Raw genomic sequence first — 22,523 nt, forward strand, 5'->3', positions numbered from 1 at the left:
CCTTTGTCATAGACTAGTTGACCATAGGTGCGTGGGTTAATCTCTGGGCTTTCTATCTTGTTCCATTGATCTATGTTTCTCTTTTTGTGCCAGTACCATATTGTCTTGATTACTGTAGCTTTGTAGTATAGTCTGAAGTCAGGGAGTCTGATTCCTCCAGCTCCATTTTTTTCCCTTAAGACTGCTTTGGCTATTCGGGGTCTTTTGTGTCTCCATACAAATTTTAAGATGATTTGTTCTAGCTCCGTAAAAAATGCCATTGGTAATTTGATAGGGATTGCATTGAATCTGTAGATTGCTTTGGGTAGTATACTCATTTTCACAATGTTGATTCTTCCAATCCAAGAACATGGTATATCTCTCCATCTGTTGGTATCATCTTTAATTTCTTTCATCAGTGTCTTATAGTTTTCTGCATACAGGTCTTTTGTCTCCCTAGGAAGGTTTATTCCTAGGTATTTTATTCTTTTTGTTGCAATGGTAAATGGGAGTGTTTCCATAATTTCTCTTTCAGATTTTTCATCATTAGTGTATAGGAATGCAAGAGATTTCTGTGCATTAATTTTGTATCCTGCAACTTTACCATATTCATTAATTAGCTCTAGCAGTTTTCTGGTGGCAGTTTTAGGATTCTCTATGTATAGTATCATGTCATCCGCAAACAGTGACAGTTTTACTTCTTCTTTTCCAATTTGTATTCCTTTTATTTCTTTTTCTTCTCTGATTGCCGTGGCTAGGACTTCCAGAAGTATGTTGAATAATAGTGGTGAGAGTGGACATCCTTGTCTCGTTCCTGATCTTAGAGGAAATGCTTTCAGTTTTTCACCATTGAGAATGATGTTTGCTGTGGGTTTGTCATATATGGCCTTTATTATGTTGAGGTAGGTTCCCTCTATGCCCACTTTCTGGAGAGTTTTTATCATAAATGGTTGTTGAATTTTGTCAAAAGCTTTTTCTGCATCTATTGAGATGATCATATGGTTTTTATTCTTCAATTTGTTAATATGGTGTATCACATTGATTGATTTGCGTATATTGAAGAATCCTTGCATCCCTGGGATAAATCCCACTTGATCGTGGTGTATGATCCTTTTAATGTGTTGTTGGATTCTGTTTGCTAGTATTTTGTTGAGGATTTTTGCATCTATATTCATCAGTGATATTGGTCTGTAATTTTCTTTTTTTGTAGTGTCTTTGTCTGGTTTTGGTATCAGGGTGATGGTGGCCTCATAGAATGAGTTTGGGAGTGTTCCTTCCTCTGCAATTTTTTGGAAGAGTTTGAGAAGGATAGGTGTTAGCTCTTCTCTAAATGTTTGATAGAATTCACCTGTGAAGCCATCTGGTCCTGAACTTTTGTTTGTTGGAAGAATTTTAATCATAGTTTCAATTTCATTACTTGTGATTGGTCTGTTCATATTTTCTGTTTCTTCCTGGTTCAGTCTTGGAAGGTTATACCTTTCTAAAAATGTGTCCATTTCTTCCAGGTTGTCCATTTTATTGGCACAAAGTTGCTTGTAGTAGTCTCTTAGGATGCTTTGTATTTCTGCAGTGTCTGTTTTAACTTCTCCTTTTTCATTTCTGATTTTATTGATTTGAGTCCTCTCCCTCTTTTTCTTGATGAGTCTGGCTAATGGCTTATCAATTTTGTTTATCTTCTCAAAGAACCAACTTTTAGTTTTATTGATCTTTGCTATTGTTTTCTTTGTTTCTATTTCATTTATTTCTGCTCTGATCTTTAAGATTTCTTTCCTTCTGCTAACTTTGGGTTTTGTTTGTTCTTCTTTCTCTAGTTTCTTTAGGTGTAAGGTTAGATTGTTTACTTGAGATTTTTCTTGTTTCTTGAGGTAGGCTTGTATAGCTATAAACTTCCCTCTTAGAACTGCTTTCGCTGCATCCCATAGGTTTTGGGTCGTCGTGTTTTCATTGTCATTTGTCTCTAGGTATTTTTTTATTTCCTCTTTGATTTCTTCAGTGATCTCTTGGTTATTTAGTAACGTATTGTTTAGCCTCCATGTGTTTGTCTTTTTTACGTCTTTTTCCCTGTAATTCATTTCTAATCTCATAGCGTTGTGGTTAGAAAAGATGCTTGATATGATTTCAATTTTCTTAAATTTACTGAGGCTTGATTTGTGACCCAAGATGTGATCTATCCTGGAGAATGTTCCGTGCACACTTGAGAAGAACATGTAATCTGCTGTTTTTGGATGGAATGTCCTATATATATCAATTAAATCTATCTGGTCTATTGTATCATTTAAAGCTTCTGCTTCCTTATTTATTTTCATTTTGGATGATCTGTCCATTGGTGTAAGTGAGGTGTTAAAAGTCCCCTACTATGATTGTGTTACTGTCAATTTCCTCTTTTATAGCTGTTAGCAGTTGTCTTATGTATTGAGGTGCTCCTATGTTGGGTGCATATATATTTATAATTGTTATATCTTCTTCTTGCATTGATCCCTTGATCATTCTGTAGTGTCCTTCCTTGTCTCTTGTAACATTCTTTATTTTAAAGTCTATTTTATCTGATATGAGTATAGCTACTCCAGCTTTCTTTTGATTTCCATTTGCATGGAATATCTTTTTCCATCCCCTCACTTTCAGTCTGTATGTGTCCCTAGGTCTAACGTGGGTCTTTTGTAGACAGCATATATATGGGTCTTGTTTTTGTATCCATTCAGCCAGTCTATGTCTTTTGGTTGGGGCATTTAATCCATTCATGTTTAAGGTAATTATCGATATGTATGTTCCTATGACCATTTTCTTAATCGTTTTGGATTTGTTTTTGTAGGTCCTTTTCTTCTCTTGTGTTTCCCACTTAGAGAAGTTCCTTTAGCATTTGTTGTAGAGCTGGTTTGGTGGTGCTGAATTCTCTTAGCTTTTGCTTGTCTGTAAAGCTTTTGATTTCTCCATCAAATCTAAATGAGATCCTTGCCGGGTAGAGTAATCTTGGTTGTAGGTTCTTCCCTTTCATCACTTTAAGTATATCATGCCACTCCCTTCTGGCTTGCAGAGTTTCTGCTGAGAAATCAGCTGTTAACCTTATGGGAGTTCCCTTGTATGTTATTTGTCATTTTTCCCTTGCTGCTTTCAGTAATTTTTCTTTGTCTTTAATTTTTGCCACTTTGATTACTATGTGTCTCGGCGTGTTTCTCCTTGGGTTTATCCTGTATGGGACTCTCTGCGCTTCCTGGACTTGGGTGGCTATTTCCTTTCCCATGTTAGGGAAGTTTTTGACTATAATCTCTTCAAATATTTTCTCTGGTCCTTTCTCTCTCTCTTCACCTTCTGGGACCCCTATAATGCGAATGTTGTTGCGTTTAATGTTGTCCCAGAGGTCTCTTAGGCTGTCTTCATTTCTTTTCATTCTTTTTTCTTTAGTCTGTTCCGCAGCAGTGAATTCCATCATTCTGTCTTCCAGGTCACTTATCCGTTCTTCTGCCTCAGTTATTCTGCTATTGATTCCTTCTAGTGTAGTTTTCATTTCAGTTATTGTATTGGTCATCTCTGTTTGTTTGTTCTTTAATTCTTCTAGGTCTTTGTTAATCATTTCTTGCATCTTCTCAATCTTTGCCTCCATTCTTATTCCGAGGTCCTGGATCATCTTCACTATCATTATTCTGAATTCTTCTTCTGGAAGGTTGCCTATCTCCACTTCATTTAGTTGTTTTTCTGGGGTTTTTTCTTGTTCCTTCATCAGGTACATAGCCCTCTGGCTTTTCATCTTGTCTATCTTTCTGTAACTGTGGTTTTTGGTCCACAGGCTGCAGGATTGTAGTTTTTCTTGCTTCTGCTGTCTGCCCTCTGGTGGTTGAGGCTATCTAAGAGGCTTGATGGGAGGCTCTGGTGGTGGGTAGAGCTGACTGTTGCTGTGGCGGTCAGAGCTCAGTAAACCTTTAATCCACTTGACTGTTGATAGGTGGGGCTGGGTTCCCTCCCTGTTGGTTGTTTTGCCTGAGGCAACCCAACACTGGAGCCTACCTGGGCTCTTTGGTGGGGTTAATGGCAGACTCTGGGAGGACTCACGTCAAGGAGCACTTCCCAGAACCTCCGCTGCCAGAGTCCTTGTCCCCACAGTGAAACAGAGCCACCCCCCACCTCTGCAGGAGACCCCCCAACACCAGCAGGTAGGTCTGGTTCAGTCTCCCCCAGGGTCACTGCTCCTTCCCCTGGGTCCCGATGCGCACACTACTTTGTGTGTGCCCTCCAAGAGTGGGGTCTCTGTTTCCCCCAGTCCTGTTGAAGTCCTGCAATCAATTCCCACTAGGCTTCAAAGCCTGATTCTCTAGGAATTCCTCCTCCCGTTGCCGGACCCCCAGGTTGGGAAGCCTGACGTGGGGCTCAGAACCTTCACTCCAGTGGGTGGACTTCTGTGGTATAAGTGTTTGCCAGTCTGTGAGTCACCCACCCAGCAGTTATGGGATTAGATTTTACTCTGATTGCACCCCTCCTACCATCTCACTGTGGCTTCTCCTCTGTCCTTGGATGTGGGGTATCCTCCTTGGTGAAGTCCAGGGTCTTCCTGTCAATGATTGTCCAGCAGCCAGTTGTGATTCTGGTGCTCTCGCAAGAGCTGTCTTCCTGTCTTGACACACCCATTTGGAGTGGAGCTTCATTCTTGTTGAGTTATGGAGGGGCAGAGCAGTTGTGGCTGCAGTGCCACAGATTCTCACTCTTTTTGCTGAGATTTAGTAAATTTGGTGTGGGGGGGGAAATATTTCTTCTTTCGCTGTGGGCTCTTAGGACAATTTTCAGGAACTTTATTCTACCAGTTTTTTTATACCTTTCTCCAGTTACGGTTGTTTTGTTGAAGAAAAAGGCTGCAGATCTCCTTACTCTACGATTCTGGAAGTTGATCCTCTTTACTTTGTTTTTCATGTAAATTCTATTGACATGTACATGCAAAAGTGTACAAATCATAAGTCTACAGTTCGGTGAATTTTCAGAGTGAACATGTCTATGTAACCAGTACTACATTCAAGACCCAGAACTTTGCCAGAACTCCTGAATCCTCTCTGTGGCCCTCTTGCAGAATCTCTTCACTCAGTATTCCTGTAATGGTTGATGTTATTCAGGCCTGTAACGCCATGGATCATATTTGCCTGTTTCTGAACCTTTTTAAAAATGGAATCATGTACTCTTGTGTGGGGCTTCTTCAGCTCATGGTTAGATTGATGAGATACATGTGGTTACAGTTTATTTTCATTGCTTCATAGTACTATGTTATATAAATATTAAATAGTGAAAGCAATGAAAAATTCTGTATCCTGTTAGGCTGTTACGAATAGTGTTACTGTGAACATTTTTATACTTGTATTTTGGTGAACATATGTCTACATTTCTGTTGGACATAGAGTGGGATTTGGGGGTCATAGAATGTGGATAAAGAGTTAAATCCTTTCCTGTGCTATATGAAAATCTGTCCTTTGATTAAATCTCTAGCTTTGTTTCCCCCAAAACAGAATGAGGGTAAGAATGTCAGTGATGTTACTAGGTAGCAAGCATTGGTTGTGGTAAAAATTATTTCTGATTGACAAATTACGTCTTTATTGGGAGGAATGATAATGCTGATTGGGATACTATGCTTTGTGCTTCTCTTGAGTGTAGTGACCATTGTAACTGGGCATGTGTCTTGTGGGGAACCTGTGCCTGTACTGTTGCCTCAAGAGATGTTGGCTTCTGTGGGGTAAGGGTTACCTGGCTTGCTTGCTTTCATGGTGTTAGATTGATGCCAAACATGGCCTTATGGTCATTTTCTGAGTTTGAATGTTTAATAGAACCTAAGACTATCCCTTGGTGGGTGTTACAGGTAGGGTAAACCTTAGGAGATACTGCCAAGCAGTTTTCCAAAATGGTTTTACCAATTTACGCTCCTACCGGTAGTGTACGGAGAGGTGTAGTTACACCTTGCTAACCCTTGGTTTTTGTTTTTGTTTTTGTTTCCCTCCCTTCTTTCTTTCGTTCCTTCCTTCCCTCCTTTCTTTCTAAAAGAAATTTTGGTAGTATGCTTACATTTTTTTCAGCATGTTATTATGAAAAAATTTTAATATAGAGAAAAGTTGAAAGAATTCTATGGTGAACTCTCATATACCCATAACCAGATGTGACAGTTAACGTTTTGCTATACTTGTTGTCATATATCTTTTCATCCACCCATCCATTGATTTATTTTTTTCATTTCATTTCCCCTTAAATATACATATAAGTATATATATTTTTGTTTTGTTTTGTTTTTTGTTTTATTTAATATCTTTGTTGGAGTGTGATTGCTTTACAATGGTGTATTAGTTTCTGCTTTACAACAAAGTGAATCAGCTATACATATACATATATCCCCATATCTCTTCCCTCTTGCGTCTCCCTCCCACCCTCCCTATCCCACCCCTCTAGGTGGACACAAAGCACCAAGCTGATCTCCCTATGCTATGTGGCTGCTTCCCACTAGCTAGCTATTTTACATTTGGTAGTGTATATATGTCCATGCCACTCTCTCACTTTGTCCCAGCTTACCCTTCCCCGTCCCCGTGTTCTCAAGTCCATTCTCTATGTCTGTGTCTTTATTCCTATCCTGCCCCTAAGTTCTTCAGAACTTTTTTTTTTTTTTTAGATTCCATATATATGTGTTAGCATACGGTATTTGTTTTTCTCTTTCAGACTTACTTCACTCTGTATGACAGACTCTAGGTCCATCCACCTCACTACAAATTAACTCAATTTCGTTTCTTTTTATGGCTGAGTAATATTCCATTGTATATATGTGCCACATCTTCACAAATAATTATACATATTATTAAAGATCAATATTAGCTTATAATTTTTTTCTTTCACTGTAAAATTTACGTATAATTGAAATGTACAAATCTTAATTGTATCTTCACTGAGTGTTCACATAAGTATAACCCTTTGTAACACAAACCCCTATAAAAATGTAGAACATTACCATCACACCTGAAATTACCCTCATGTCCCTTCCAGTTAAGCCCTACCTCCACCCCACAAAAGTCAACAACTGTTTTTACTTTTTCCCACCATAGATGAGTTTTGTCTGCTCTAGAACTTCACATAAATGGAATCCTATTAGTTTCCTAGGGTTGCCATAACAAACTACCACAAATCAGGTGGCTTAAAATAACAGATTTTATTTGCTCACAATTCTGGAGGCTAGGAGTCCAGACACATGTTCTCTTGAAGGCTCTCGGAGAGAATCTGTTACATGCCTTTCTCTTAGCTTCTGAGTGTTGCTGACAGTCCTTGGTGTTCTTGGCTTGCAGCTGCATAACTCCAGCCTCTGCTTTCATAGTCACATGACATTGTCCCTATGTGTCTGTACAAAGTCATCCCTTCTCTGTGTCTCTGTTTCAAGGGCACCAATGATATTAGATTAAGGGCCCACCCTTCTCTAGTATGAACTCAATTATGTCTACAACAACCCTATTTCCAAATAAGATTACGTTCTTGGGTACAGGGGTTAGCACTTAAGCATATCTTTTGGGGGCACACAATGCAACCCGTAACTGTAATCATACAGTGTGTATTCTTTTGTACAAGTTTATTTTATGTAGTATAATGTTCCAGATTTATCCCTTTGTGGTTATTAGTAGTTTATTTCTTTTTAATTATTGTTCTACTATACTTTTTTTTTTTTTTTAATCTTTCTTGTTTTTTTGGCTGTGCTGCACGGCTTGTGAGATTTTAGTTCCCCCACCAGGGATTGAACCCAGACCCTCGGCAGTGAGAGTGCGGAGTCCTAACCACTGGACCGCCAGGGAATTCCCTTGTTCTCTGAAGCCACAATTTGCTCTCCTCTCTCCCTAACTCAGCAAGAGGGAAGCTCCACTCCAAGTGGGTGTGGCCAAGACAGGAAGACAGGGCTCCCTGTCTCCCTAGCTCCCAGTCAAGCATCCCTCCAGGAGGAGCAGAATACCAGCATTTCTTATCACTTCCAGCTCAGTGCTGCAGAGCTGAGTGGAGCTGATTGTGGGCTCCCTTCCTCCATCCACTTCCCTTGTTGGTTGTTCTCCAGTTCATGGTCCCTCAGCTGTTTCCAGCTTTTGGCTATTTTGAATAAAGTTGCTGTGAAGATTCTTGTACAAGTTTATTTTTGTGGTCATATGTTTTCATTTTTCTTGGACAAATAATTAGGAGTGGAAGTGCTCCGTCATAGAGTAGGTATATGTTTGGTTGTAAAGTAAACTGCCAGATCATTTTCCAAAGTGGTTGTATTATTTTCTAATCCCAGCAACAACATATACAAATCCTGGCTTCTGCATTAGTTAGTTTGGGCTGCTGTAACAAAGTGTATGGAGTGGGTCACTTAAACAATAGAAATTTATTTTTCACAGTTCTGGAGCTGGGAAGTCTAAGATGAAGGTGCTGGCCAATTTGGTTCCTGGTTTGGTCCTCTTTCTGATTATGCTCTCATATAGTGGAGAGCTAGCCAGCTCTCTGGCCTCTTATTAGGGTGCTAATGCCATTCATGGGATCTCTACCCTCGTGACCTAATTAGACCTCCCAAAGGCCCCATCTCCAAATCCCATCACATTGAATTAGGATTTCTATGTGAATTTCGAGGGGACACATTTGGTTCACTTACAGTGTCCTCACCAACATTTGCTATTATCTATCTTTTTAATTTTAATCCTTCTGATGGATTTGTAGTAGTATCTCATTGTAGTTGTAATTTGCATGTCCCAGGTAACTAATGATATTGAATCTTTTTTCATTTTTTATTGGCCAGCCACTTGTATATCTTCCATTGTGAAGTGCCTGCTTGAATCTTTTGCCCCTTGAGTTCTTTATCTTTGTATTATAGAGTGTAGGAGTTCAGTAGTGATATGTATCAGTACTTTGCCAGATGTGTTTTGTGAATATTTTCTGTGGTCTGTGGTTTGCATATTCATTTTCTTTCTTTCTTTCTTTTTAAATAAATTTATTTATTTATTTATTTATTGCTGTGTTGGGTCTTCGTTGCTGCACGCGGGCTTTCTCTCGTTGCAGCGAGTGGGGGCTACTCTTTGTTGTGGTGCACAGGCTTCTCATTGCGGTGGCTTCTCTTGTGGTGGAGCACAGGCTCTAGGCGTGCGGGCTCAGTAGTTGTGGCTTACGGGCTCTAGAGTGCGGGCTTCAGTAGTTGTGGCACACGGGCTTCATTGCTCCGTGGCATGTAGGATCTTCCCAGACCAGGGCTTGAACCCATGTCCCCTGCATTGGCAGGCGGATTCTTAACCACTGCACCACCAGGGAAGTCCTTAATGGTGTCTTTTCATGAGCTGCAATTTTTTATTTTCATGAAGTCTAATTCATAAACTTTTGCTTTTATGGCTATTACTTTCTGCGTCCTATCTAAGAAAACTCTAGGAATATGAAAATATTCCCCTTTTTTTCACCTAAAAACTTTACAGTTTTAGCTTTTATGTTTAGGCTTATAGTCCATTTCAAATTAATTTTTGAATAGTGGATGAGATAGAGGTTAATTTTTTCCTTATGAATATTAGTTATTCCTTTATCACTTGTAAAAGCTTTTCTTGTAAGTGGGTGTATATTCCACTGACTTTTTTTTTTTTTTTTTTTAGAGTGTTCGTTTCTTTTTCTTTATTTATTTATTTTTATTTTTGGCTGTGTTAGGTCTTTCGTTTCTGTGCGAGGGCTTTCTCTAGTTGCGGCGAGTGGGGGCCACTCTTCATCGCGGTGCGCGGGCCTCTCACTATCGTGGCCTCTCTTGTTGCGGAGCACAGGCTCTAGACGCGCAGGCTCAGTAATTGTGGCTCACGGGCCTAGTTGCTCCGCAGCATGTGGGATCTTCCCAGACCAGGGCTCGAACACGTGTCCCCTGCATTGGCAGGCAGATTCTCAACCACTGCGCCACCAGGGAAGCCCCCACTGACTTTTTAAAAAATATTTATTTTGTTTATTTATTTGGCTGCACTGGGTCTTAGTTGGGGCATGTGGGATCTTCGTTGTAGCGTGTGGGATCTAGTTCCCTGACTGGGGATTGAACCTGGGCCCCCTGCATTGGGAGCATGGAGTCTTAACCACCGGGAAGTCCCACCATTGATTGATTTGTTGATTCTAATGTTTAAATCACAGTGTCTTCATTACTGTAGCTTTATGGTAATGAGATGGCCTGGGCCGTGAGACCCTTTACTGGAGTGCTTGTGCCTGGACAAACATCTCCTCAACCAACAGAATACAAAAAAAAACTATAAGGGACTAAAAATAATAACTACATGCATGAGCAGTTGGGGCAAATTATGAACAATGAGACACAAAAAGGCCAAAACCCAACTGCCACTTTTGAGGTGCCAGGAGCAATAGCAATAGCATGATCCCTGCACACAGCACCACCAAGGGGGTGGGCAGACCACCTAAGCCACCCCTCTGGCCCAACCCACCAATCCACTCCTACCCTCACCCCATCTAAGGACCCAGCTTGGCCCCTTGGGGAGCGAACAGGGGCACCTGTTACTTGTTCTCGCTCCCTTGTGCTGTAGCACAACTCCCAATAAACGCTTTCCTGAACTTCTCATCTGGCCTCTTACCACTTTCTGTTGATTAAAGAGTCCAAGAACCTAGGTCAGTAACAGTAAGTCCTGAAGGCACACAGTGATAGTTCTCCAACTTCATTATTCTTTTGCATGTTTGCTTTGAGTATTCTAGGTCCTTTCTATTTCCATGTAAATTTAAAAATCAACCTGTCAATTTCTACTGAAAGCCTAGTGGGAGTTTGATTGGGGTTGCCTTGAATCTGTAGATCAATTTGGGGAGAATTGACATCTTAACAATATAGAGCCCTCGTACCCATGAAAATAGTATATTTCTCTACTTATTTAGATCTTTATTCCTCTCAGTAGTGTTTTGTAGTTTTTCAGTGAGGATGTATTACACATTGTTACATGTAACATAACAAAAAGATATATTTAAGTTCTAACCCCTAATACTTCTGAATGTGACCTTATTTGGAAATCAGGTCTTTACAGAGGTAATCAAGTTAAGGTCATTAGGGTGGGCCGGAATCTATTATGACTGGTCTCTTCATAAAAAGGGGAAATTTGGACACACACACACACACACACAGAAGGAAGATGATGTGAAGACACACAGTGAGAATGCCATTTGAAGACAGAGGGTTGGAGTGATGCATCTGTAAGCCAAGGAACACCAGAGATTGCTGGCAAACCACCAGAAGCTAGAAAAAGTCAAAGAATAATTCCTACAGGTTTCAGAGGGAGATTGGTACTACAGAGCAACTTTAATTTAATTGTGAGTAGAAGCTGTTTCCTTGATGATGCAAGCGGAGTCAAATTGAGGGATGGAAGAATAATTTTATAAACAGCCTAATTGTTCAAGTTAGGTTTTATTATTTGTTTTTATTTTTGGTCCAGTATTGGACATTTAGTTCTTTAATTAACTTGGATTTTTCTTTCAGAGTAAAATAAAAAGTATGGGGATAAATTTCCTTTAGTGAATCTTGTCTTCTTAAGAAGAATACTCACCGTAAGAAAGCAATATTAAGTACAGTGGGAACATTTAATTTCAGTAGTTTACGAGAGAAATTTTAGAGCTAACACAAATGAGTGTTGTGAGGTACTTTCAACAGATGGCACTTATTGACTGTCATAGTCGCTTCTAGTCTATAAAACAGATTTTTTAAAATTTGTCATACTCTTAGAAATTGTTTAAGAAACAGCAAATAATTGCTGCATTTAGATTATTGGAAGCATATTAAGGCAATTTAAATTTGTTGTGTTTTCGGTTGAAAAAGTTACTGATCTTAGTTTAAATTTACCTGTGTACAAATCAGTAAACATTAAAAATATCAGTAAAGCATTTATACTCCAATAAAGATGTTTAAAAAAAAAATCTCAGTAGTTCGATTAAAAAAATTTTTTTTTTTTTTTTTTGCCCCACCGTGTGGCTTGTGGGGTCTTAGTTCCCCGACCAGGGATCAAACCCGCACCCCCTGCAGTGGAAGCACGGTGTCTTAAGCACTGGACTGCCAGGGAAGTCCCCCAATTTTTTTTTTAATTACAGTGCTCTGCTTGCTATAGAGTGAGTAGTTAAGTATCTTCTGTAAATTGCTTGTTCCTTTCATTTGCCCATTACTGAAGTGTGTTTTTCTTAATCTGTAGAAGTTCTTGTTATATTCTGCATGTTAATTGTCTATTGATTTATGTATTTGCAAATAACTTCTCCCAGTTTGTTGTTTTTAACTTTGTGATGTTTGTCATCATATAAAAGTTTTGTTTGGGTATTTCTTCTGTTATTCAGGAAATCTACCCTATCTTAAAATTTTGAATTTATCATTTATATTTTCTTCAGTCATTTTTAGTTTCCATTAAATTTTTTAAAATTCACCTGCCATCTGAGTGTTGTATAAAACAGCCATCTTAAATTTTTTTTCCCCCAGGAATTGAAAGTTCCTGGGGAACCCACACTGCTTGGTGAATGATACATCCTCATTGTATACTGTTTAGCTAATCAAACAACAGTCTGCTTGTTTTCCAGAGCTGTTTGGGGGATTTTCATTTTTTTTAACTGTTTCTTGATGGCTGTGTTTGTACCACGCCTTCTTCATTTAATTCTACTTAATTATGTGTTTTCATATCTAATACAGTAAATCTCTCTTCATTGTTCTTTTTCTAAATTATCTTAGCTATTTTTTATTGTGTCTAATGTGTAAAGTGATTTACTTTTTTCTTTTTTTTTTGCGTGGCTTCTGGGATCTTAGTTCCCCTACCAGGGATTGAACCCAGGCCACGGCAGTGAAAGCACCAAATCCTAACCACGAGACCACCGGGGAACTCTCAAAGTGATTTACCTTTTTTTTTTTTTTTTTTAATAAATTTATTTATTTTATTTATTTATTTTTGGCTGCACTGGGTCTTTGTTGCTGCGCGCGGGCTTTCTCTAGTTGCGGCGAACGGGGGCTACTCTTCGTTGCGGTGCGCGGGCTTCTCACTGCAGTGGCTTCTCTTGTTGCGGAGCACCGGCTCTAGGCGTGTGGGCTTCAGTAGTTGTGGCACGTGGGCTCAGTAGTTGTGGCTCACGGGCTCTAGAGCGCAGGCTCAGTAGTTGTGGCACACGGGCTTAGTTGCTCCGCGGCATGTGGGATCTTCCCGGACCAGGGCTCGAACCCGTGTCCCCTGCATTGGCAGGCGGATTCTTAACCACTGCGCCACCAAGGAAGCCCCGTGATTTACTTTTTATCAAGTTTTGTTTATTGTGGTAAAAATATACATAACATAAAATTTACCATTTTAACCATTTTTTTTTTTTTGGCTGCGTTCGGTCTTTGTTGCTGTGCGCAGGCTTTCTCTAGTTGTGGTGAGCGGGGGCTACTCTTCGTTACAGTGCAAAGGCTTCTCATTGCAGTGGCTTCTGTTGTTGCGGAGCATGGGCTCTAGGTGTGCAGGCTTCAGTAGTTGCAGCATGCGGGTTCAGTAGTTGCAGCATGCAGGCCCTAGAGCGTGCAGGCTTCGGTAGTTGTGGTTCACGGGCTCTAGAGCGCTGGCTCAGCAGTTGTGGCACACGGGCTTAGTTGCTCCACAGCATGTGGGATCTTCCCAGACCAGGGCTCGAACCCGTGTCCCCTGCATTGGCAGGCGGATTCTTAACCACTGCGCCACCAGGGAAGCCCCCATTTTAACCATTTTTAAGTGTACGGCTCAGTGACATTAAGAACATCATATTGCTGTGCAGCCACCACCACCATCCATCTGCAGAACTTTTTCATCTTACACAATTGAAACTGTACCCATTAAACAATATCTCCTCAATTCCCCCTCCTCTAACTAACCCCTGGCAACCATCATTCCACTTTCTGTCAAACTTGACTACTCTGGGTACCTCATATAAGTAGAGGACAAAGTAGGTATTTGTGCTTTTGTGTCTGGCATCTTTCACTTAGCATGGTGTCTTCAGGGTTCATCCGTGTTGTAGCATGTGTCAGAATTTCATTCTTTTATACAACTGAATAATATTCTATTGTATGTATTTACCACATTTTATTTATCCATTCATGTTGATGGACACTTGAGTTACTTCCACCATTTGGCTGTTGTGAATAATGCTGGCTATGACATGGTGTATAAGTATCTGTTTGATACCCTACTTTCAGATCTTTTGTATATGTATCTAAAAGTAGAAATGCTGGATCACACGGTATTTCTGTGTTTAGTTTTTTGAGCAACCGCCATACTGTTTTCCATAGCAGCTATACCATTTTACACTTCCACTGACAGTGCACAAGGATTCCAATTTCATCTCCTTGCCAATGCTTGTTATTTTGTTTGTTTTATAGTAGCCACTCTAATGGGTACAAAGTGTATTTCTTTGTGGTTTTGATTTGCATTTCCCTGACGACTAGTGATGTTGAGCATCTTTTCATGTGCTTGTGGGCCATTTGTATATAACTTTTTTGAGAAATATATGTTTGCTATTATTGTAGGATTACTTTTTAAAACTTCCTTTACTGTTATGTTAATGGCTTCTAGAGGAAGAGCTAAGTATATGTGTTCATGTGCCATTTTGAACCAGAAGACCCCTGGCCTCTCTCTCTCTTTTTTTTTTTTAATACTTATTTATTTATTTTATTTTATATATTTATTTATTTTTATTTTTTTTGGCTGAGGCAGGTGTTAGTTGTGGCATGCGGGATCTTTAGTTGTGGCATGCAAACTCTTAGTTGCAGCATGTGGACTATTTCCCTGACCAGGGATCAAACCTGGGCCACCTGCATTGGGAGCGCAGATTCTTGGCCACTGCACCACCAGGGAAGTCCCTGGCCTTGTTTTTTTTTTTTTGTATTTGGTTAATTCCAGGGAACATAGATTCGTTTCTTTTCTTTTCTTTTAATTTTATTTATTTATTTTTTGGCTGCATTGGGTCTTCATTGCTGTGCACGGGCTTTCTCTAGTTGCGGCGAGTGGGGGCTACTCTTTGTTGCAGTGCGCGGGCTTCTCATTGCGGTGGCTTCTCTTGTTGCAGAGCACGGACTCTAGGTGCACGGGCTTCAGTAGTTGTGACGCATGGGCTCAGTTGCTCCACGGCATGTGGGATCTTCCCAGACCAGGGATCGAACCCGTGTACCCTGCATTGGCAGGCAGATTCTTAACCACTGCACTACTAGGGAAGTCCTGGCCTTTCTTTTAAAATGGAATTCCATTAAAAAATATTGCTATAGCTGTTAATAATTGTATGTTTATTTTAATTTTGCATTTTTATATTAATATAGGTTTAGTGGAAGATCAAAGCTAGCCATAGAATTCGGTGTTGCCTATAATATAATTTTCTTTCTTGATCTGAAACAGTTGATGACTATCAGCCAGTTCGCCTATTAAGTAAACCTGGGGAATTAAGAAGAGAATATGAAGAGGAGATAAGCAAGGTAAGTACTAAATAGTTGCTCTTTTTTGGAAAACTTTTCTGCTGTGTTTACATACAGTTTTATGTGCTTATATAAATAAATAGTATATATTGAAATGTGAATAACTTTAATGTGCTTTATAAAGGCTCCATTTTTTACATGTGTTCAAAATAGTTTAAAACTAGCTTTAATTTATTTATACATGCTCTTCTTATGTGATAGTGATCTGTAAGCATTTAAGTATGAAGGAAATTTTTTTAATTTCCGTGAAGCTTTGAGCGTAAAGGATGGGAAAAAGGTGGTAGATTATGCGTGTCTTAAGTCCATTTAGGCTGCTATAATAAAAACACCATAGACTGGGTGACTTAAACAACAAACATTTGTTCTCACAGTTCTGGATCTGGGAAGTGCAAGATTAAGGCACTGGGAGATCTGGTATTGGGCAAGGGCCTGCTTCCTGGCTTGTAGACAGCTGCCTTCTCACTATATTCTCACATGGCAGAGAGAGGAGGGGAGAGATAGATCATCTCTCTTGTGTGTCTTCTTTTAAGGGTACTAATCCCTTTCATGAGGACTCCATCCACCCTCATGACCCAATTACCTCCCAAACGCCCCACCGCCAAATATCATCACATTGGGAGTTAGGGCTTCAATATATGAATTTTGGGGGACACAAACAATGCATTTAGGTGAGGAAAGCATAAAGGGCTAATTGTGAAGTACCTAAATATGAAAAGAGGGAGTGGTGCTTACGGCCTTTGAACTTCACTAGCACTAGGAAAGCCCTAGTACTCCCTCTACCCTGGTTAATGTAGAGCAGTGTTGTCCAATAGAAATATGGTGTGGGTTCATATATAATTTGAAATTTTCTATTAGCCACATTTTTTAAAGATTTTTTTTAAAACAATAGATGAGGGGCTTCTCTGGTGGCACAGTGGTTAAGAATCCACCTGCCAATGCAGGGGACATGGGTTCGAGCCCTGGTCCGGGAAGATCCCACATGCCGCAGAGCAACTAAGCCCATGTGCCACAACTGCTGAGCCTGTGCTCTAGAGCCCACGAGCCACAACTGCTGGGCCCATGTGCCGCAACTACTGAAACCCACACACCCTAGAGCTCGTGCTCCGGAACAAGAGAAGCCACCACAATGAGAAGCCTGTGCACTGCAGCGAAGAGTAGCCCCCCGCTTGCCGCAACTAGAGAAGGCCTGCGTGCAGCAACAAAGACCCAACGCAGCCAAAAATAAATAAATAAATAAATAAATAAATGTTTTTTAAAAGTATTAAAAACAGATGAAATTAATTTTTATGTATATTTTATTTAATCCACTATATCTAAAATATTTTATTATGTAATCAGTATAGAAAGTATTGACTATTTTTTTTTTATTTAGTGTGCAATTGTGTATTTTGTACTTATAATACATCTCAATTTGGACTAGTCACATTTCAACTACTCAGTAGCCACATGTAGCTAGTGGCTACTGTATTGGACCAGGAGAGCTCTAGAAGAACTAGTAAATAATTATGATAGTTAATTGTCAGCATATTGTCTAAACGATGTTCTTAAGTAAGGGTTTTATTTATTTATTTTTTGGCTGCGTTGGGTCTTCTTTGCTGTGCACGGGCTTTCTCTAGTTGCGGCGAGTGGGAGCTACTCTTCCTTGCAGTGCGCAGGCTTCTCTTGTGGTGGAGCACGGGCTCTAGGGGCGCAGGCTTCAGTAGTTGCAGTGCTCGGGCTCTAGGGCATGCGGGCTCTAGAGCGCAGGCTCTGTAGTTGTGGCACACGGGCTTAGTTGCTCTGTGGCATGTGGGATCTTCCCAGACCAGGGATCGAACCTGTGTCCCCTGCATTGGCAGGCGGATTCCTAACCGTTGCACCACCAGGGAAGTTCCTTAAGTAAAGAGTAATTTAATCTTTACAACAATATAGTGAGAACAGGTTTTTTCAGGATGCTTTTGAGTACAGGTGACAGAAAATTGTAATTTACTGGAATTCCAGAGGTTAGTAGGGGCTTCAGGGTCGGTTTCATCCAGAGCTCTAGTTCCATTTCTTCGCTAACTTCTGTCAGCTGGCTTTATCCTCAGGCTAATAACAAGGTAGGTGCACATTTCTGAACCTCAGGTACATATACAACAGTATGCAGAGGAAGAACCAGCTGTCTCTTCCAGTGGCTTTCCTTTAAGAGCAAGAAAACTTAAAAGTTCCTTAACAAACCTTTAGTCATGTCACCTTCACTTGAATTGGATCAAGGACTTATTCTTGAGTCAAATCCTTTAGATGTCTAAAGTAGTTGTTACATTATTTCTTTCAGGAAGCATAGTTCAGATGCCCACAAGCATGGCCTTAGGTCCTAGATGCTGAGTTTGAGTCTCCCCCCTGCCAGTTACTGAGCTAAGAAAAGAAAGTTAGATCACTTTCTGATCTAGGAAAGCTTTTCCGTGTCTTTCCTCATCTGTAAATCATATAATGACCATTGTGGTTGTTTCTTCAGCAGCTATTCCACCCCTGCCCACCGTGTTTGGGGATTCATCCCAACTTCAGGGAAGGACACTGTTTGTTTTAAGTCAGTTTTTATCATTCCATTCCCTTGCTAGGGTTTAATTCAGAAACCTATGCCAAAGTTAGTCAGAACATGGCCTTCTGTTAACTGAGGAAAAGTATCACCTAGAAGGACTTCCAAAAATGTGTGACAGTGTAATGGAAAATGTGATAAGGACTGAAATGTGGAGGGATGAGGCTTTGATCAAGGTTTCATTGGACTGACTGGGGAAGGCTTCCTGAAGGAGACTTCCTGAACTATTCTACAGGAATTTGCCTCTCCAGATTTGTACTTCATTTGAGAAATTTTAATTCCTGCCAATTTGTTCTTTTTTTTTACTTTTACTATTCTTATTAAGAAATATTGGGACTTCCCGGGTGGTTCAGTGGGAAAGAATCCACCTGCCAATGCAGGGGACACGGGTTCGATCCCTAGTCTGGGAAGATCCTACATCCTGTGGAACAACTAAGCCTGTGCACCACAACTACTGAGCCCGCGTGCCTAGAACCCATGCTCTGCAACAGGAGAAGCCTGTGCACCATGACAAAGAGTAGCCCCCCCTTGCCACAACTAGAGAAAGCCCGCACACAGTAACGAAGACCCAACACAGCCAAAAATAAATAAAATTAAATCTTTAAAAAAAGAAAGGAAAAAAGAAATATTGCAAGTATACTAAAAAGTTCAGAGAAGGATTGTTCTTTATTAATCATTTTTAAGGTGGAGGCAGAGCGACGAGCCAATGAGGAAGAAGAAAACAAAGCCAGTGAAGAATACATACAGAGATTACTGGCAGAGGAGGAAGAAGAGGAAAAGAGACAGGCAGAAAAAAGGCAAAGAGAGATGGAAGAACAACTGAAAAGTGATGAAGAGTTGGCAAGAAAGCTAAGCCTTAATATTGTAAGTTTTAAGAAAGAACTTTGAAGTATTTACATTCCTATTGCTTTGACTATGTGATTTTGAACAATCTAAAAAGGAAGCATTCACCATAACTAGAAACTATATCTGACATATTTGTTCTACTTAAAGCAAAACTTTTTTGGCATACTGTTATATATTTGCTCTAATCCAAGTATGCTTTTAAAAACCATTTTTGTAAGTTGTTAGTAAATTCAGTTATGCAGGAAAGCTATTCAGTGGAAAATGAAAGCTCCATTTCCCCCCCCACTTCTCCACTCCTATTCCTATTCCGTTACATCAGTCTCTTTCCCCAAAGGTTAGCACTATTAACAGCTTCTTATAACTTTTTTTTTTTTTTTTTACCTGAAAAGGATGTGTGAATCACACTGTTTTTCTCCTGACCTTTTTCACTCGCTATTTCTTAGAGATTTTTCCTATTATATTACTACATATAGTGTATAATTCTTTTGTAAGAGTTGCAAAATATTCCTTTGTATGGATGCAGATCACTTTTTGAAAGTAAAGCACATTAAATTTTTTTTTAACTTTTTTTTTTTCCTTGGCCACGCTGTGTGGCTTGCGGGATCTTAGCTCCCCAACCAGGGATCAAACCAGTGTCCCCTGCAGTGCAAGTGCAGTCTTAACTGTGCTTCCCTGGACCACCAGGGAAGTCCCTAAATTCTTAAATAACATATTAAACCTGGATTTTGTTATCTTGCCATAGTTAAATTACTGCCCAGGGGACAATGAATTAAAGAAAGGATGATAAAACACATACTGTAAGACCAGAGGATACAGTGGGACCCAGTGATTTGAAAGAACCTGGCAGAATCACGTAGTTCTTTTAAAATACAGAATCTCTGGGGATGGGATTTAGGGAATACCACTCCCAGAGGCATCTAGGGAAGTCTGATGTACGTTCAGGTTTGAGAGCCTCTGAAAACAATTCCTCTGCTTTCAAACAACAAATATCTTAAAATATACTTACCAAAATGAAGTATATCCAGAATTGGATATTGTTGGAATTGGAATTGGTTGTGGTTTTTTTTCCCCATTTTTGAGAGGTCTGCCATTCATAATAATATACCCAAGTTTTAGATTATATGCCCTTTTTAAGAATGTATTTCCTTTTAAAATTTAAGTGGAATAGCTTTGGAGCAGTACACAATTGAGAAATTAAATAAAAGACATAGACCATGGAGCTTCCCTGGCAGTCCAGTGGTTAGGACTTGGCGCTTTCACTGCCATGGCCCTGGGTTCAGTCCCTGGTTGGGGACTAAGATCCTGTAAGCTGCACAGCATGGCCAAAAAAAAAAGACATAGATCAATAGAATAACAAATGGGATAGGAGAGAAAATATATCAGAGAGGAAAATCTGGGGTCAACTTTGTCTTTCAAGAGTTATTGTTTTAATTCTTCGTGTTTTCACATGGGATTATAAGAGCAGATCTGCTGATATTTTAAAATAATTTTTGGTTTACTTGTAAAAGTTTGGTGGTCCTAGGCCAAATGTCTACCACCACCAAGTATATTAATTTTTCCAATGGTGTAGTAAGAAACTTATGAGACTGCCATTAGACAGCAAGTAAATATTGATGATATTTATTGGTATGCCCTTAAATCCCCAAATTAAATTATTTTACATAAAATAAATTTTATTCCAGGTATCGCCACAGCTCTGAATTTTTCCCTACAGATTAAGGTAGTTATAAATATGAAATTATTCATTAGAAAAGTTAGCAGAAATTATCAGCTAATGAGATTAGTATCATCATGCTCTTTGTGTTTATAATGTAGAGTAAAAATGTAATTTAGACCAACTTAGATAAACTTTATCTTGTTTATATTAATTTTTGCATGGTCAGTATTATTCAAAGGATGTATAGAATTTAATAATTCCTGAAAAATTCTATTGTGGATTCTGAATTGATTAATAGCTTATTTTATTTTAAAATTGTTTTATGCTTTTTCTGCTGTTGAAGAACAATTTCTGTGAGGGAAGTATCTTGGCTTCGCCCTTGAATTCCGAAAAATCTGATCCAGTCACAACCAAGTCACAGAAGAAAAGTAAGAACAAACAAACAAACACTGGAGATATTCAGAAGTAAGTGAATATAGTTTACTGCTATATCAAAATTTGGCCCGTCAGCTCTGCATGAAAACCCTCCAGATGGTCTGAGGTTGATGTAAAGTGAAAATAAGAGAGATGCTCACATAGCATAGATTCCTGGCTAGCATGAAGAGGGATGTGAAGCCTTTTTTATCTTGATTGCTCAGGATTTCCATGTTGTTCCCATTTCCTTTTTCTCTTGATTTAGATTCAAGTGAGAATCTAGTTCCATATAAGGTCATTCTCATTGAAGGAGTTTACAGTTTGGCATCTAGATCATTACCCCACCCTCTTTTTCCCAGTTTATATATTACATTTCTTCCCTACTGTACACAAAACATGAGTCAGGTAGTCAACAGTGGAGTGAATTTAGTTGCCCCAGAGTGCCCCTCTTAGCAGCAGGAAGAGTTGATGACTCTATGAGTATATAAGCTTTTCCATAGTAATTCGTAGTTGAAAAAGTTTATCAACTACAATCTAGACTTCAAAAACATGCAAGGGCTTTTGATTCAACTGGGTAAATATGTGCAGGTAATTTGCCTCCTTGTAAAATTCATAGAAATTTAGGATTTGAGATGGTGGAAACTTGGGACAGGGAGATGGAGATAGATGGGAAGAGGGCAGCATTAAATGAGGTGGTTGCTATTAAAAGAAGAAGTAGATATGCAACATCAATATTGTTAATGCCTGATATAATGCAAAGTAGAAGTCGAGAAAAACCATTAAAAGGAGAAAAGCAGGGATATTTCATATTGATATAATACTATTCTGCATAAAGGATATAACTGTCATGAATCTTCATGAATCTAAATATATATTGTGAAATATATAAAGATAAAAATTTACTAGAAATATAAGCATAAACTGATGAATTTAAAAGCAGAAATTGAAGAAACTTGAGAAACTGGTGGATTAAAGGTACACAAAGTTAAAAACAGATAAGGTCTAGTCTCTGGAATATATAAAGAATTCTTAAAAATAAACAACAAACTAGATAGAAGTGATGGTTGCACAACTTTGTAAATGTACTAAATGTATGCTTTAAAATGGTTAATTTTATGTTATATGAATTTCACCTCAAATTTAAAACAATTAACAAAAAAAATTACTAAAGTGTTTTGAAAATTAAGAAAAACTACTAGGTAGCTCATTGGTTAAAGAATAAATCTTGATAGAAACATAGAACTGAAAACATTATACATCAGACCTTCTGGGATATGGCTGAAGTAGTATTTAGAAGGCTTTAAATGCCATATCAGAAAAAGAAGAAAGAATGAATATATATCTAAAATGACAAGTCCATAACAAAAAAGAAGTGGACTCACAGGCTGGTAACTAGTGGTTACCAGTGGGGTGAAGGAAGGGGGGAGGGGCAATTTAGGAGTAGGGGATTAAGAGGTACAGGTATTAGGTATAAAGTATGCTACAAGGATATATTGTACAACACAAGGAATATAACAAATATTTTACAATAAAGATAAACGGAATATAACCTTTAAAAATGTGAATCACTGTATTGTACACCTGTAATTTACATGATATTGTATATCAACTATACTTCAATTAAAAAAAAAAAACAACAGGACTTCCCTGGTGGCGCAGTGATTGAGAAT

The 22,523-nt window shown here is 39.1% G+C and overlaps 1 protein-coding gene across 4 annotated transcripts in view; it reads left to right on the top strand.

Annotated features, from left to right (window-relative positions):
- Positions 1-22,523, top strand: part of RNF168 (ring finger protein 168) — a 52,191-nt gene that overhangs the window by 16,003 nt on the left and 13,665 nt on the right. For all 4 annotated transcript variants that reach the window (XM_059920856.1, XM_059920854.1, XM_059920855.1 and 1 more), the window contains exons 3-5: positions 15,306-15,382; positions 18,621-18,800; positions 20,783-20,904. In XM_059920856.1, the coding sequence (XP_059776839.1) occupies positions 15,306-15,382; positions 18,621-18,800; positions 20,783-20,904 (379 nt within the window). The remainder of the gene's footprint in view (positions 1-15,305; positions 15,383-18,620; positions 18,801-20,782; positions 20,905-22,523) is intronic.

This window comes from Balaenoptera ricei, chromosome 4 (genome assembly GCF_028023285.1).
Source record: "Balaenoptera ricei isolate mBalRic1 chromosome 4, mBalRic1.hap2, whole genome shotgun sequence".
Taxonomy (NCBI): Eukaryota; Metazoa; Chordata; class Mammalia; order Artiodactyla; family Balaenopteridae; genus Balaenoptera; species Balaenoptera ricei.